The following is an 18,373-nucleotide window of genomic DNA, read 5'->3' as shown; positions in this document are numbered from 1 at the left end:
TAGCGTGGGTTGTATGTGCATGGACACAAGAGTTGTTGCCAAGAGGGAGATACGGGCACAGCATAACTGAACATACAAGACTTTTCCTCAGGCTGAAGAAAACTGAATGTGACAGTATAAATTTGGAAATTCACAAAGTCCCAGGGGGAAAATAGATGTTTCAACAGAAAATAGAAGAACTAAAAGCTTTTCTGAGTCTCATAGAAAAAATCGTTTTTGAGTCATCAAGCCATCCTCAGCACTGATAAGAGCATTAGAGAATTGGAGACACGTCACACATCAGCTGCTACACAAACCTTCTGAGACACGCCTATGTCGCCTTACCCATTATGAATTCGAAAAAGCTATTTTATTTTTTTTTTTATGTCTTTTTTAATTTATTTTTGAGAGACAGAGAGAGCACGAGCAGGGGAGGGTCAGAGAGAGAGGGAGATACAGAATCTGAAGCAGGCTCCAGGCTCTGAGCTAGCTGTCAGCACAGAGCCCGACGTGGGGCTCGAACCCACGAACCTTGAGATCATGACTTGAGCCGAAGCCGGACGCTCAACCGACTGAGCCACCCAGGCGCCCCATTATGAATTCGATAAAGCTATTTTAGAAGCTGCTATTTTATCAGCAGTTGGACAGTACTTATCTCACTAAGAATGCCTTCTCTGCCTCTGTTTCACTAAAGGAATTATGTCAGTCCCTCCAACCTTCCTGTGGAGATTTTTAGGTTTGTAATGATGCTTTACACTTTTCCGGATATCTTTAAATCCATTTATATTTCCGTATTTTTGGGGGGGTTTCTTTATTTAACAAATATGTACATAGCAGCTATTCTGTACTGCACGTTGTTCTAAAGTCTCTTCAGATTGTTAACTCTTTTCTGTCCACTGCAAGTCTACAAGATCAGCACTGTTCCCATCTCTGTTTTGCAAGTGAGGACATCAAGGCACAGAGAAGGTAAATAACTTGGCTGAGGCTGCAGAGCAGGCTTCTTACAATCTGATGTCAGCCCTGTGCTCTACTCACTGCACCGTGTTGCCTCTTGACTTTTTTGTGCTGATCAAATTGTATTTTAGTGATGATTGCGCTTTAGTAAGCTCCTTCCTTCCTTACTAAAGTACCAACCATGTGGAAAAACTGTCAAGTACTTTCCAGTTTTACTTTCTTAGTTTCTAGTCTATATATTCTAGCTTGATTTTTTTTTTAATTCTACCATCATATTTCTAATCCTTGCTCAACTTGACCCCTTTGGCCAGTTTTCCATGTTTCCATTTTTTCAATAGTAATCTCTTAACAAAATTTCTCTTTTCTTGACCACTTTTCCAGATTATTAAACTGACTTTTCCTCCTTAGCACACCTCCTTGGGTGTATCATCAGCCATCACCCAGGTAGTTCATAAGAACATAAAGCAAATTAATCCCGTGGCCTTTTCCATGATGTCCTTTCCGGGCCAACACTGTTCCCAGTCTCTCTGTGCTCCTGCGGCAGGTTGAGGGTTAGAGAGGTTGCAGAGTTGGAGCTGCACGCAGACTTCTGGAACAGGAAAAACCAGCAACCATCATGCTCTAGGCTGTTTTGGAAGAGAAAACTGGAAACAAGGAGGATCTTTCATTTTTACTTCCTAAGTCCCAAGCTAACCAAGCTTGAGAACCACAAATGCCTTGTGCATTTTTTTCTGAGTTCTGTTCTGTCCCTTGCCATTAGAGAATAGCTACATTCCTTTCAAGTGTCATGTACTTTTTTTAGATTGAGAAAAACTTTAAAAATCAAAAAAATGTAAATAGAACTATATAACACCTACCCATATTTATCACTGAGATTTAACAACTGTTAATATGTTTCTCAAATTTAATTTTACTCTTCCTTTTACAGAAATAAAACACTGTAATTAGAGCTAAAGTCCCCTTCAGCCACCAATCCAATTACATCTCTCCTTCTTCAATGTCAGTTTAATTTATAACTTTCCAATCCTTTGTGGGTTGTTGTTTTTTTTAACTTATAAAAGACACTTTTGCTAAGAAAATTATTATCTCACACTAACTTCCATTATAAAATTAGTGATACTCTGATGGGGAAGAGATCAAAAAAAGTTTCAGTTCCTGGTTGTAATAAAAATAAACTCAAACTTAGAGTAGTTTCATTATCGGATTCTCTGAACACATTTGCTCCCGTCATATCCTAGCCACTCACATCTGCTCTTCTCTGTCTGGGGCTTTCCAGCCAGCGTCAGTGGCCGGCTTCTCACAGAACCCTTAGCAGCAGAGAGAGTGAAGAAGTATCTTGAGCCAGTGCCTTCTATTTCTCACCAGCCTTTTTATTTATGAAATAAAATGCTTCATAAGAAGCTGTTCCTTATAAGTAAGACAGACATTGCCGTGGTCAGACTCTTCAGATGATGCCAGCAGTGACAACAGGAGCAGACAGGATGGCATGACGTGTTTAGATTAAGGAAGCAGATTTGTGGCTTAGTGGAATTGCTCAGTTCACAGCACCGTTAAGTAATCGCTGTTAACTGGGATGTATCTGTAATATTTTATACAGGAAGAACTAAGACCATAGCTAGAAAATCTAAGGATTGTTTTTGCATTTTTACATTATTTGTGCATTCAAGCCATCAACAAATATCTAGGCTGGGTATTCTAGAAACAGAGCCAGAGATGGAAATGTTTATGTAAGTAATTTGAGAGGGAGAGCTTTGAGGTAAAACTTGCGTGGAGGCACAAGAGGTGTTAGGCCAAGTCTGGCCTCAGCCAGAGAGCTCTGGAGCATGGAGGGCACTACTCAGCTTTCCCATTTGGAAGTAAGATGGGCCAGCCTTTTCTGCTCCCATATCAGTAAGTCACTGGTTATGGACTGTCCCCAGGAGAGCGTAAGGGGGACCCTCTAGCCTCCCTGGCATTTTTGGGCAAAGGAGTTCCGCAGTGATAGAGGGCCGTTCTCTGGAGAAGGTGCAGCTGTCAGCAGTCACGCCCCAGTGGCTGGGGGCCAGCTGCATTTGGTGGTAAAGGGCTCTGTGCAGGGCACCAACGGCATCTACTGTAAGGAATTTTTACTGAGGGACAGCACAGTCCCTAGCACTGTTCTAGGCCTAGAGAAGTACAGCAATGAACAAGACAGATGAGGTCATTGCTGTCATGAAACTTTCTAGTGGTAATGAGGAAATTTGCAGTAAATAACGCAATAAACAGAGAAGTATCAATGCTGTAAAGGAAATTATGTTAAAATGTTTTAAAGGCTAATGTGATGAGTAAATGGGTAAGTTTGGTAGCAATGACCATCTTCATAATTGTGGTGGAATTTGCAACAAGACGTTCAGAAGCTTTGTCTGTTCTAGAGATTCGGTGGATGAGTTGAGCCAATGCAAGATGAAGCTGTAAAAGATTACAGATGACAATGACTAGAGGGTTGTGAGAATGTGCAGTATTGATAGGTCGGAATAAGACTCCCGCCAACAGCCCAAAGTACTAGGCCTAGCTAGGGTCTGACCCAAGGGCATAGGATTAGAGGAAATAGGGTTCCCAGGGACACTAGTACCAGGGGGGACATTAGTGTGATAATCAGAAAATGGAGAGAACAGAGGCAGAAGTATATGCAACTTGTTATAAATCCCCAACTATGAGATTTATAACCTCTTTGAGCAACACCAGTGAGTCATGTATCCCGTCCCCTGATTAGAATAAGAAATCAGGAACTGAGCAGGGCTAAGCCTGCAGCCAGGTGAAACCGAATAAAGCAAGGGACAAGACTACAAGCTTTGCACTCTGTACCAACAACAGTATCTTCTATATTATATACACACACACATTCTGAATGTGAAGTGTTTCTTTCTGTTGTTGTTTGTTTTTTTAACCAACTCTCAGGAGCAGTTGCATATAATTGAATATCATTTTCCACAGAGGACTTCAGTTCTGCTGCTGCATTACTTGAACTAGTAACACTTTTTACCGGTTCTGCTCATAACCAGTCAAATGGCAATAATGCTACAGTCCACACTATTAATATGTTTTAAGATACAGTTTTTAGGAAGGCCTTGTGTCAAAAATCATAAACCATTTATTATAAAACTGAGCTAACATAAAATGGAAGCCTCATATTTTTAAAAGAAAACATGAGGTTAGGTCACTTCTTTGAGCCCAAGTTTTATCAAAGTTATTACAAGGATTAGATGACATATGTCACATGTAACTAGGACAGTGCCTGGTATGTGGTAGGGAGCCAGTTAAAATTAAACCTCTTCTCTACAAGTCTGTATCATCATCTATCCATATATAGGTGAGAGCCACATCTTCTGCCCCTTCTTTTATTCTTAGCTTTAGATCTGCATTTTTCTTTTAAAAATATCCACATAAGTATCTCTGAGGCATTTCAAATCCAAAATATCCATCTCTTCATACCAACTTTTTCAATGTTCTCCAGCCCCCTAGCTACACCTGGTTCATGGCAGGTGTCAGTAAAGCAGTATTAATTATGTAACTGGTAAAGGAAAGGATGGTTGTTTCCTCTCCACGCTTACGGAACCCTGTATCCAGTCACCTGGCCTGGAAGCCCTGTACCTTTTCTCTTTCCCTACCCTTTGTCTTGACAGTCAATCATTATGAAATCATGTCTTCATTTTTTAAGGTCTCCTAAATATCTTGCTCTTTTCCTTTCCCACAGCCACTGGCCATGCTTAGACTATTACATTCGGATATTTTCCTGCACTCCAGAGTTGTAACCAAGATCTTTCAATTCAATCCTTCTAATAGATAGGGTATCTCCTTCCCTCCTTCTCTGGGCCATAATTCCATTCTTCTTCTCTTGCCTAGATTATTGAGGTAGGCTCCTGGCTAAGAACTCAGCCTCCATTCTGTCTTTCTCAAGCTTCCTGTTGCCCCAGCCAATTAAGTAGATCATTTATTGTACTTCTTGGAAGCCTCTAACGACTCCTCTTGCCAAGAGCATCCAGTCTGTATTCCTTAGTATGAGCCCCATCTGCTTCACTGGCCTTACTTCCACCCTTTCTCTCCCATATACTTATGCTTAAGCCACGTGAACTGCTTATGATTCCTGAGTGTCACGTGCAACTCTTACAGCCTGGAGTGCCCTTTCTCATCAACTCTGCCTGGAAAAGTCTTACTTAACCTACTTTTAACTAAGCTAGCCCTCACATAATGGACAGTGGTTTAAAAGATTCTTGAAAAAGAACTTCAGTTTGAAAACAGTATTAATAATGTAAGCATAAATGAAATGAAATCAACAGAAAATTATGTAAGTAAAACCATCAGTTGGTACATCTGATTTGATTGAAGAAAGACTCTGGAGTAAGGTTACAGAGGACACCACCATGAGTAGTATTCTCTTCATAATGATTCAAAACAAAGCATTGCTGCAAAAACATTGAAAGTAGACTTGCACAAAGTCCTACAGGATGGAACCAGCTTGATACTGCATTTAAAACCAAGACCTTTAAAATAAAGCCAGGGGGCGCCCGGACGGCTCAGTCAGTTAAGCATCCCACTCTTGGTTACAGTTCAGGTCATGATCTCACGGTTTGTGAATTCAAGCCCCATGTCAGGCTCCGTGCTGACAGTGCAGAGCCTGGTTGGGATTTTCTCTCTCTCTCTCTCTCTCTCTCTCTCTCTCTCTCTGTCTCTGTCTCTGTCTCTGTCCCAGTCACTCTCTCTGTCTCTCTCAAAAGTAAATAAACTTAAGCTAAAAAAAATAAAATAAAAATAAAGCCAGATGATGAGGTAGGAACTAACCATGAACATCTTTTATACTACAGTCTCACTCGGAATCTTATTGTAAAGTATTTCAGAGATCTCCAAGACCTACACATTTGTCTTTTACAAAGTCAAAAGGTCAGTTTGTTGATGTGTATTAAATGGCTGTCAGAGAGACTAGTATTTAAAAAAAATTTTTTTAAAGGCATTTAATTTGGTCCTTCAAGTAAAGGTCATGCTCTAGCAGTAAAATAGAAAAATAATTTTTAAAAGTCTCTGGAGAGAACATTTTTAAATCAGATGTTTATAAGTGTTTCAGTCGGAGACTTTTTTGTTGCTGAAAAGAATATATGTCACCCTGTGATATTATGATATAAGAAGAAAATTTTATTTTTGTCTTCATTCCGATTCCTGGCACAAGAGCTTCTAAAATCCCTGTAATTTCCTGGGAGATAAGGGTATATTTCTGTTATGACACTGATCTTCCTTAGTTCTAAAACCCTTGTAATCTGTCAAGTGAGAGAGTCTATATGCAAATAAGGTAACACTTGGGGCCCTGGATATCTTCAGACTAGGGGGGCAGTTTCCTCAAGAAACCAGGTGATTAGAGGGTTGGAACTTTCAGCCCCGCTCCCTAGTGCTGGGGAGAGGAGAGGAGGGGTAGAGAAGATTAAGTTAATCACCAGCAGTCCGTGATTTAATCAATGGTATCCACTTAATGGAACCTTATAAAAATCCCAAACAGTGGCGTTTGGAGAGCTTCTGGGTTAATGAATACATTGAAGTCCTGGGAGGGTGGTGTGCCCAGACAGGACATGGAAACTCTGTGCACATTCTCACTCAGCCCCATAACTTGCCTCTGTATCTCTTCTATTTAGATGTTATGAAGTTGTATCCTTTATGATAAATCAGGAGTAGTTAGTAAAGTGCCTTCCTGAGTTCTGTGAGCTGTTCTAGCAAATTATGGAACCCAAAGAGGGGATGGTGGAAACCCCTGACTCAGACCTTGTCTGTCAAAAGTATGGGAGGTGTGGGATTTGTAACTGGTATGTGAGGTGGGGGGCAGTCTTGTGAAACTGAGCCCTTGACCAGTGGGGTCTGTGCTAGCCCCACCATGTAGTTAGTGTCAGAATTGAATTACCGTGTAGACACCCAGGTGGTGTACGCAGAAACTTAGAAGTTCTTGGGTCTGGAAAACCCACACATTGGGTGTCAGAGTGCTGAATGTAGAAATAGATCATACAGTCCTAAAAAGTCTCCTTTACATGCTGAAACAATTTGAAATACAATTTCCTAACATGATTAAAAACCTTATAAATGAAGATTTTCAATAAGTTTTGAACCCATTTGTTCAAAATATAAAATGTGGCACTGATTTGTTTGCCAAACCACTGACAGACATCAGGAAGGATGGAAATTCCCAAGCCTAATGGTAATAAAATCCTTTGTATGTTTGGTAAATCAAAGTGAAAAGTGTACATTGTGCCATCGGGGCACAGTCAATGCTGCATTTCTATTTGGATCTACATGTCTTTGTGAGTTCTTTTTCAGCTATGCTAACCATTAAAACAGGTATCGAAATAAACTGAATTTAGGACTAGGCCTTTAAATCACACAAAGAACAAAATATGTCAATCACATTATTTTCCTAAAAATATCCTTTAATTTTTAATAAGAATGAAAGTTTTTTGTATTATTAATGAATCAAACCTAAGAGTATTTTTTAGGTATTGTTTTTCATCTTTAGCTCAGGGTTGTTGGGCTTTTTTTGTTGTTTTTTTTTTTTTTGTATTTTACAGTGTATCTTCTCAGAAAACACTTTGATTTATAGTATATTTAGAGCTACTGACCTGGAACAGTCTCAGCTATTGTACATGTCATTCTTTATCACAATTACATGTTCCCACCTCTGTCTCCCCTGCTGATCAGTGAGCTCTCCCTAAGGGTAAGCATAGGTCTTTGAACTGCCTCCTTCCAGCACCACGTCTGGAACACAGTGGGTGTTTGATAAACATTTGTTAAACAAACGAATAAAAACAATGTCTGTTCCTTCCCATCCATCTTTGAGACATCCACTTAGAGAGTCCTCTCTCTAAAATGAGCAGGTGATTGGTCCTTCATTTCCATGAAATGAAAATCAGCCTCTTGAGCATTGTATATAAGAAAACTGTACACTTCAGCTGTCCTCACCTGGCCGGCTCTACTCCCTTCTGTGCACCCATAATCTAGACATACTCATGTTCCCCCAAATTTCTCATATATCTTGAACTTCTGCATGTTTGCCTATTCCTCTGTCTGGAAGCATTTTCTACTCATACCTACCAGTTAAAATGATATTTAATCATCAAGACTCTGTTCTCTGTAGTCAGAATTAATTGCCTTCTCTTCTGTGTTCTCACTGAACTTTGATTTAATTTCTGTTATTGCCCTTATCACTCTCTGACATGGATTATATTTGTTTTATATCCATCTCTCTGTCACATGTGCTTCTTGAGAACAGAATCTCTGACCTTTTATAATCATCATACCTAAAACTCTGCCTTACACATTAAAAATACATAATATTTGTTTAATACACTCATGCGTTCAATCACTCTTTGAGCGAACATTGATTGCATGCCTAGAAGGTATGAGAGGTGGTGACAGGCACTTGTGTGTGGATGGTATGCCTTGTCCTCACAGTCCAGGACAGTCATATGAACAGATAAAAAGTTTAAGTATAAAGTACTTTCGAGCAGTTAGTTCAACTGGAAGGATAGAAGTGAGAGACAAGTTACCGCTCATTTATTTAAATTTGGAGTCAAGAAATATGATAGATACTAGAAGAGCAAAAGTGGCCAGAGGCAGGACTTTCTCTGCAGTGTCCACTGTCCAGCTCAACCCCATTTCTTGCTCCTTGTTGGCTCAGCTCCTTGTCTTCCTACTGATGACTGAACCATTTTTGTATTGAAACACCTGGGTATGTTATGGAATAGCATTCGAAATCCCCAACAAATTTTAAGACAAAACATAAGATGGCAAAGAAACGTGCTTAGAGCTCTGCTCCAATCCTCTGACCTCTAAGTCCTTGGAGGTGTTTGTTCCTTCTCTGCCATTAAAATGATATTGGAAAATGGCTGTGACTGAAATGAATGAACTCTTCAACTTTTGCTTCTGAAAGCAATGTATCCTGTTTTCTTATGATGCAGTAGTGTCTTTCTTTAAGAAAGTCTATCATAAAAACTTAATAAAACAGGTGCATTACAGAAAACTTAAACATGGATTTCCTTGAAGAGGTCTCCAAATATAATGCTCATTTATATACTATTTACTATTTGGCTTAAGTAGTTGAAGTGTGATAAATTTAACACTGAGCATTGTGAATTTTTTCAAGTTGGTGAACAATCAGAAATGAGGATAAAAGTAATTCACAATTATAATATACCAAATAATATGATAGATACAAAATGCAACTGACAAAGTAAGTTCTAGGCAGTAAGTATTACACGGAAAATGTTTTTAGGGTTGTGAGAGAAGTGCTGAGCCAGCCTCACGGAGAGCTGGTGACTTGTCTTCTGATAGACTTCCTTAGCAGCAGGCTGCTTCTCATTTGTCTTAGTGATAAAACATGCGTCTTTCAGGGGCACCTGGGTGGGTCAGTTGGTGAGGTGTCCAATTCTTGATTTCAGCTCAGGTCATGATCCCACATCAGGTTCCACACTGAGTGTGGAGCCTACTTAAGATTCTCTCTCTCTCTCTCTCTCTCTCTCTCTCTCTCTCTCTCTCTCTGTCCCTCCTGCTCGCTCTCTCAAAATAAAAAAGAATTGGTATTTCAATTTTATTTTGAATTGCCTTTGGTAAAATATCTTTTGATATTTAATCTCAGGCAAGACATAGTTCCTAGTGTACCAAAGATGGTACATTATTAGTATGGTGAGTTAGGTTTGCTTAAGTATATTATGAATTTAATTAAGCTCATAAGGGAAGGAATTTCTACCTGTTTTGTTCACAAATACTTCAACATCCAAAGCGATACCCATTAGTAAATGCTGAATACACTTATTGAATAAAAGAGTAGCTTATATCCTGACATGAAAAGGTAGTCACTTATTAATTTTTGATTCTATTATGCTTTTATATTGTGACCCAATTAATGAGGATTTTTAAAACTACAAATTACTCATTTCTGTATTTTCTGGTAAAGCTTTACCCGGTGGACAGAGTGTTACCCAGCCTCACGCTCTGGTTTCATCTGTGTGTACACCTTTGCCCACTCATTCAGTTTTGCATTTTAATCTGCATTTTGCTCTGTTCCTTTTTTAGAACTGATTAGAAAATGCAATGTTTAATGTCAGGGGAAAAGGGTAATAAAGGACCTGCATGCTGTTTTTCTTTTGGGAGCTGGAAAAGAGGAAATGAAGTTCCCGTAAAGAAATTAGTTCATTGTGAGTCCCTAAAATTTACCAAGCCAGAAAGCTAGCTTTCAGTGTAAAGACAAAAGATACAGTTTCTAAATATATCATTTTAGTAGATTTAATTTTAAAGACTAGACAGCTCAAACCTTTCAGATTTTGTTAAAAGATTTGATTATCTGCATGACTTTGAATATTGGAGGGATTTCTTTTTAAGTAAGTGTTAATATAGTGCTCGGAGATGTGGGGAAGGAAGTAGATTTTGAAAACTCAGCATATTTTGAAATGTTTAGCTTCTACCAGATGACTCCTTTGCTGTGGATATTTTCTACCTGCTGTTCCCAGTAAGAAGCTACCCCCGAAGAGCTCAGTGTTGCTTCACAGCCAACTTCCTTCCATAAATATCATCCCCCTAATGTCTTCCTTTCTTTTATGGTTTGTTAGGATTTTTTGCATCTGGACACATTAGTGATGAGTGATTGACTGCTAAATAAACTATTTGTCCTCCAAAACAGCTATTTTAAGAGCTGGAGTCTTTTCAGTCACTTTGGCAGAAATAATATCTTGCTTATCTTATTAAAAGGACTTTTCCCTCAAAGCATTCAAAGCACATATAATAATAATATTCTTTCTCTCCCCACTTTATCTTCCTTGCTTTTTACTCTACTCTGCTCCCTCATTTATTCTCTTTTTAATTCCCTCTTTAGACATTGAATAATCTTGAACTTCAAGAGGTGAAGTGACTGACCAACGTCTAAATCTGGACTCAGAGTGAGGCGGCTGCTGGTTTCTAACAAACACTGCAGTAATCACAGCAGCCAATCTGTGTCTTCCTTTTCTCCTATTGTATGGTAACACTGCTCCTATCAGTGGCAGTTTCTGTTGGAGCTCCTCGAGAAGTTTTTCTTCCAACATGGCAGAGGTATATTTGCCTTTTATAGGCAAAAGTAGGAAAGTGGTGTATTGCTATTCCAGAGAGAGCCCAGAATGCTCGTAGACATTGTTTGCATCTTAAGTTTGTTTGCGTCAACAATGTCTAAGCTCTCTGTTTTATTGGTGAAAATGAATATCAGTGTCCCTTACCTTCATTTCATTGATTAGTTAAAATAAGCCTGTGGAAATGATATTCCTGATGCCATGAACTCTTTTTCACTTGGCAGTATCTTTCAGCAGCACTACTTCTCAATGGGTAATGTTATGCTTATCTTTTATTGGCAAAAATTAATATTTACTTCTATTTTCAAGACCTTCCCTCATTTAAAAATATTAAGCAAATATTTGTTAAGTGCCTCCTAAGTGCCATGTTCCAGCTTTCCTTTCCCACGTTTGACTTAATATTATTAAGTAGTCTATTCCTAGATCCAATTTTATGTAATGAACCATAAACTCAGAGATGATTTTTGTTAGCTATTTGAAACTCTTATGTGTCATCTTTCTTCTTTTACTCTTATGTTTAACTACTATTCTTTTTCTAAAAGAAAGCTAACCTTAAGCCAATTTAAACACAACTTACTAAAATATCATTTTTAAAATAAACATCACTATTTTGAGATCATTTGTTCTTCAGTAAATTATCAGATATTAGCTTAATGTACCTTTAGAAGCAACATTTCAAGAACAGATTGTGCTTGCTCTGCAGAGGCCAGTTTTCTTTCCTTATTTTGACAAAAACCTAGTCTTTATACAACCTAATTATTTTTTTTGCATATAGAATGATTTTAAATTACTATCAAAACAGTAATAACTCTACTTTAAAAAGTAAATTTTAAAATCACAGAGTTAAGGGGCCCTGGGTGACTCAGTCAATTAAGTGTCCAATTTTGGCTCAGGTCATGACCTCATGGTCTGTGGGTTCCAGCCCTGCGTCAAGCTCTGTGCTCTGAGCCTGGAGCCTGCTTCAGATTCTGTGTCTCCCTCTCTCTCTGCACCCTTACCCACCTGGCATTCTGTCTCCCTCTCAAAAATAAGCAATTAAAAACATTTTAATTGTTTTAATAAATAAACATTAAACAAATTTTTTTAAATTACAGAGTTAAAAAAAAGAATAGAGTTTAGCACCATATTTTTCGAGTAGCCCCTTTATCTACACAGGCTTTAATTGATAGCTTTAGTTTGCAAGATAGTGAGAAGTGAGAACATTCATATCAGCAATTAGCTGAACATTCTAATTAATTCAAGCATTACAGATAATAGTTATATGCTAGAAAACCATTTTTTAAATTAAACCTTAGGCTAAGGAAATGTGATTTAGATGTGTTTTAAAGTTCCTTCTCTTTAATATTGTTGAAATTACTGAATCTATTTAAACTTTTATAAGGTTATATTTCAGAGCTGTTCTTGAAAGGAACGAATTGTAATAGAATTGAAATTGCAGCAAATAAAATATTCTCTCAGGGTTATTGCCTATTTGTGTGGAGAACTAATGGCTTTTGATCCAGGATGTTCCTAAATACAGAGCAATGATTTTAGTCAGCTTTTCAGAAAAATAATCATTATACTGGCTTTAAGAGTCAATTCATATACTACTTGTGACAAAAATGGTTGCCTTATCACTTAACTAAGTCGCAATTTATGATATTGTGAGATACCTTGAAAAAACACGCTTTTCTCTTATTGTACTAAGTACTGTGCAGAGATAGTAGGTTATTTTCCACTTTTACATCACCAGTGAAACTTAACTGACATATAAGCATATTAATATTAATATTTAATAGCGTATTATTTTACTAATCTCTACTTTTCCTTTGATGTTTAAGATGAAAGAGCAATAAAAAGAACAGAACAAAACCATTTTTCTTCCTATAAATTTCTCTTTCTCACAGACTACTCCACTGAAAACTATGATTTCCATTTGTATTTACTCTCATTTTTAATCCATTTTAGAAATCGTCTGATTTGTGCATGTTCCGTCAAACCTTGGTTTTTATTTCTAGCACAAAAGTCTTTTGATAAATCTAATTTGGCAAGTTTTATCCTATCAGAATTTAAGTGTTATAGAACAATTTCATTTGCCTTTTTAAGACTGAAATTCAGCTAGAATTTTCTTCCCACTGACAATGTTACAAGAGTTCCTTTTTCCATTTTGGTGCTGGAAGGTGTCGTGTTGTTTCCCATTAAATATGTGACAAGTGAAGTGAGAAATTCATTATATAGCTATAAAAATCTGTGTGAACACATCTCTTTCTCTTCCTCACCCAACCCCACTTCTGCATTGGTAGAATATTAACAGCGAATTTAAGTGAAGTTAGTTAAACTGTGTTCTTATTTGTTTAAAACTCTAAAAATTAACTTTATAGCAGAAGATAGCATAAAGTTATGTCCTATAGAAAACCCAGGAATACAGAAGATGGATATATGACTGGGTATCATTACATTGCATGAGAAATATTGTATTCATATTAAAAGTTGATAAGAACCAATAAGTTGTCACAATATGTTTGTTCTCACTTTTCTTAACATCCTCAAGGCTTTATTTGAAACCCATTTTAATGTGAATTTTGGCCAACATAAAAAATAGTATCAGATTCTTTGTAAAGTGTAGTGCTTGGGCTATAGGAAGCAGTACATCAGACAGGCATCAGACCCATCAGAGCCAGAATTATTGGAGTGGTAGCTTGGAATAGAGGCCAAGAAGGGCAATAGGCCAGACCTTCAGGGAATTAACTCAAGAAGCTAGTTGCCGTTTAGTCAAATCAGAGGGAGAAGCCTTTCAAGCTAGGTGCAGATAAGTTAGGTAGCCTAGAAATTATAAATGTCAATAATTGTATTGCCAACATACCTGCTCAAGCCCTGGTACGTGAGGACACTGATGGAGGAGTTACTCACTACAATGAGTCTAAATTCAACTCAGTTGAGTCCATGATAGGTGTAAGCCATGTCCTCCATACACCCATGACTAGTCAACTGCAAGTGTACTTCTTGATACCACTGTACTTTCTAATACACACTTATAAATTCATTTAAAAAATTCTTATATCTAGGAGAGTCGGCCTTAATCCAACCCAACACTTACCTAAGTAGATTCGATAGTTCCAGATTATCTGTTAAACAGGAAAAAAAAAAAAGGGGTCCCTGGTCCAATAAATTTGGAAATCCACATACTATAGGTTGTGCTATAAGCCACAGTGTTGATTTTTAACCTTTAGGATTTTTGTCATTTTACTCATGCATTCATTTATTCAATGAATATTTATTAAATGCATTCTATGTGCCAGATATCCATTAGATGCTAGGAACCGGATGAGGGAAAGATAGATATGGTCTACATTCTTAAATCTTACAATCTGTGTAGAAAGATATTAAAATAAGTAATTACAATATAGTGTGTTAAGGGTTGAAATAGGAGAGAGCCAGGGATCAAAGGGAACATACAATAGGGTCACCTAACCTGATCTTTTTTTTTTTTTTTTTTTTTACATTTACTTATCTTTGAGAGACCAAGAGAGACAGCGTGAACAGGGGAGGGGCAGAGAGAGAAAGAGACACAGAATCTGAAGCAGGCTCTAGGCTCTGAGCTAGGGGTCATCACAGAGCCCAACACAGGGTTCGAACCACCAAACTGTGAGATCATGACCTGAGCTGAAGTCAGACGCTCAACCGACTGAGCCACCCAGGAGCCCCAAACCTAGTCTTTTTTAAAAGGATCATGGTCAGGATTTCTAAGAAACACCATCTACACTACAGACCTGAAGATCAGGTACAAGTTACACAAGCAAGAACTTCAGTCACAACAGCAGAATAATAACAACAAATTGGTGAAGTTGACATGTAGTTACACTCTTCCCATCCACCATATGCTGTGCTAGGTGCCTTCCAGGTGTTCTGTCACTGATCCTCCTGGGTGGATTTTGTTACGTACTCAAGATCAGGTGGCTAATAAGTGACAGGAACTAGAATTTGAATCCTAATTGGTCTGACTCCAACGTCTTCTTTCCACTACCCCATAACTACTGCTCAAGGCAATTAACTAATTTTGATTAAATTTGTTTTGCTAAAGCAAAAACTCACTTGAAAGATATCTTAAGTTTGCTTTGTTTGTAATTGCCAGATAGTATTTATTAGGTTTTTAAATAAATACACATTTTATAATTTAATAGATTGTGATAAATGCTAGCATTTGGGGAGAAGTTTCAGAGAATATTATAGCTCTAAAGTCTGAGGTTCACATTCCAAGCATGGTCTCACACATAGTAGGTACTCAAAAGAACATAAGTATAACTCATATTACTTGATAAGTGATAGAGTAGTTTGAAAAGGCAATTCTGGATTCTTAAAAAGAAAGGTGCTACTCACATTTTTAAAGTAATTTAATTCTCTATGTGACACAATCAAGATGGCCGTAGGATTTTTTATTTTAAAGAGAGCATACTCGTAGAAGATTAAGATGTCTGGACCTACTTATTTATCATCTGCAGCCTATGTACATATTTTTAGCAAAAATAATTCATAGATGATATGAACTTCCTATCTCGTCATGTGAGGAAGAGTATAACATCAGGAGAGCTCTCTGTTAACATTCTGAATATCCTGACCTAAAGGAGGGTCTGGCACATACTAGCAAATAATTTAAGGAAATGGAATGGATTGCCTTAATCCTAGCAGAATGTTCAAAGCCTATGGTTGCTAGAGGGAAGTAAGACAGTCCAGCTTTTGCACATGCTGATGGCAGATTAGGCCAGAATGTGTTAATTCATAGATTTGCCTTAATTGGTCATGTCAGGATGCTGGTCATCACCAAACTCACACTCAAAATTCCTTTCAAATAATATGAATATTATTTCCCTAAACATATATTTTTAACCTACCTTTTTTACCCTCATAAGGTGATTTTGAGGAGTGAAATGGTCGCAAAGGAAATTACTAGGAAAAAAAGGAAAAGGAAACAACCTGGATAATCTGTAAACCTGGGTGAATTTCCCTTGTAATGAACCCTTGTAATTCATATTTGCATCCACAAAACACTGTTGCTGAATGGAATTTCATTTGTTATTATTCATTTTGAGAAAAGTGGATGGTACAAGAATTTAAAAAGAAGTATTCCTGTGCTCTATTTTTATTTGTGTCTGTTTGTTTTCTTATTAACTATAAAATGTTTTGCTTTAACTTTAGGGACACCACAGTACAAACGCTTACTCTTCAGCCTTCCGTTAAAGATGGACTGATTGTATATGAAGACTCACCTTTGGTTAGTAATCCAACTATATGAATATTCTCAACTTTATTTTTCTGGATGATAGTTGTATTTCAGCCTTTGGGAGGGATTTGTAAATCTCCCATAGATTCCAATAGATTTCAGTCTTAACTGGAAAACAACTCATTCATGTGTCCTTTGGGGAGTAGATATTTAAATGCAAATTATTGAGAAAATAAAATGTTTTCTTATTCTGTTCTTTTCCAGGTAACTTAGGGAATGGTAGAAATCCCCAAATGATTTCTTTATCATTCCAGAATTAAAGGGGAAAAAAGCTTGCTATTTTCAATTGTGTAGAGTTTAAAATTAGATAATGCTTCTAGAATTTTTAAAAATGATCTTAATGAATAAAATATTAGCCCAGTGTTTCGGGTGGCTGGAAAGACCCATTCCTCAGCTTCTCAATAAGACCCAACGAAATCCTGGCCTGCCAGGCCTGCCCCCCTGTGTAGATAACTCCTTTGTGTCAAAGTCACAAATATGCGAACATGAGAACCTCTCTTCTCCAGAGGTGTTGGAAGTGCTTGAAGTCTTTAGAATCTCCTTCCTGAATTCTCCCAGGTTGGGCCTGACTTTCCCTGAACAGAGCTGTGAAGGCTGGTGTTGGATTAGTGTTAGGAAGCTATATGTTTTATCCCGCTTTTTTAACTGAGTTCATTTTTACCCTAGAATTAAAAAGAAAAACCCGTGTCAGTTTTATTTTAGAATATGAATAAAATATTTGTGGTAGAGGCAATTATCTATTTCTTAATCTGTATTTCCTTAAAATTATTTGCCAAAACTGTGTAATGAGGAAATTTTTTATATGGTTCATTAAGAAATAAGCTTTGGGTTTACATTTAAATTCATCGGGGCACCTGGGTGGCTCAGTTGGTTAAGCATCCGACTTCGGCTCAGGTCATGATCTCATAGTTGGTGGGTTGGAGCCCCATGTCAGGCTCTGTGCCAACAGCTAGCTCAGAGCCTGCAGCCTGTCTTCAGATTCTGTGTCTCCTTCTCTCTCTGACCCTCCCCTGCTCACCCTGTGTCTCAAAAAAAAATTTTTTTAATTAAATAAATAAATAAATCCATTGAGTGTTTTCCCCCATCTACTGTCTTAAAATACTTTTTTTTTTTAAGTTTACTGATTTATTTTGAGAGAGAGAGGGAGAAATCAGGAGAGGAGCAGAGAGAGGGGGAGAAAGAGAGAATTCCATCCAGGCTCTGCATTTTCAGCATGGAGCCCAATGTGGGGTTCAAACTCACAAACCATGAGATCATGGCCTGAGCTGAAATCAACAGCCGAAAGTTTAGCTAACTGAGCTACCCAGGCGCCCCCTCTTTTAAAATCTTTTTAAGAGTATTTCCTAGATTTTACCTGTCTCTTCATAACGTCACCATGGGATTCTTTCTTATTTTTTCTTTCCCTATTCCCATGTAATCAGATGCCAAGACTATAGATTGTACTTCCAAAAAAACTTCAGATCAGGGCACCTGGTTGGCTCAGTGGATTAAGCGTCTGACTCGTGATCTTACCACAGGTCATGATCTCATGGTTAATTGGATTGATTTTGGGGTTCTCTTTCTCCCTTTCTCAGCCCCTTTCCCGTTTGTGCCCCCACGTGTGCCCTCTCTCTCAAAATAAATTTTAAAAATTTAAGAAAACTCTTCAGATCAATTTAGTGCTTTTTATTTCCATTTTTCCTTGCCTCTTCCCCTAAAATCAGGTCCCCCAAACTACTTTTTTACCAAATTATTATGGTAATCTGTTTTTAGCATATTGCTACCAGATTAAACATCCTAAAGTGTGGTTCTAGCCTTCATGCCTGTCATGCCTGAACTTGTAAATCTTTATGAATTTATTAGTTAATGAGATAAAGTACATATTTCTCAGTCTGGTGGTCAAGTTTTTAGTTAGAGATATGATCTACCCATCCAGACCCTGTTTTCTTTTTTCTTTCTGTAATTACATTTAACCTCTGTTTCACCCAAGACAGACAACTCATATTCCCTCTACCCTCAGTGTGCCTCAGGACTTCTTGAGTTTGACCATTGATTCCCTTTATATTGAGTACCCACCTCTTCACCATCCATTCTGATCTATTGAAATCCTACACTCCTT

General features: G+C 37.7%; 1 protein-coding gene across 3 annotated transcripts in view; it reads left to right on the top strand.

Moving 5' to 3' along the window:
* VWA8 (von Willebrand factor A domain containing 8) overlaps positions 1-18,373 on the top strand; it is a 334,690-nt gene that overhangs the window by 156,298 nt on the left and 160,019 nt on the right. For all 3 annotated transcript variants that reach the window (XM_029936673.1, XM_029936672.1, XM_029936671.1), the window contains one exon: positions 16,191-16,266. In XM_029936673.1, the coding sequence (XP_029792533.1) occupies positions 16,191-16,266 (76 nt within the window). The remainder of the gene's footprint in view (positions 1-16,190; positions 16,267-18,373) is intronic.

Source organism: Suricata suricatta, chromosome 4, assembly GCF_006229205.1.
Source record: "Suricata suricatta isolate VVHF042 chromosome 4, meerkat_22Aug2017_6uvM2_HiC, whole genome shotgun sequence".
In the NCBI taxonomy this organism is placed as follows: Eukaryota; Metazoa; Chordata; class Mammalia; order Carnivora; family Herpestidae; genus Suricata; species Suricata suricatta.
Note: the sequence above shows the minus strand (reverse complement) of the source record. Positions and strands in the feature narration are given on the sequence as shown.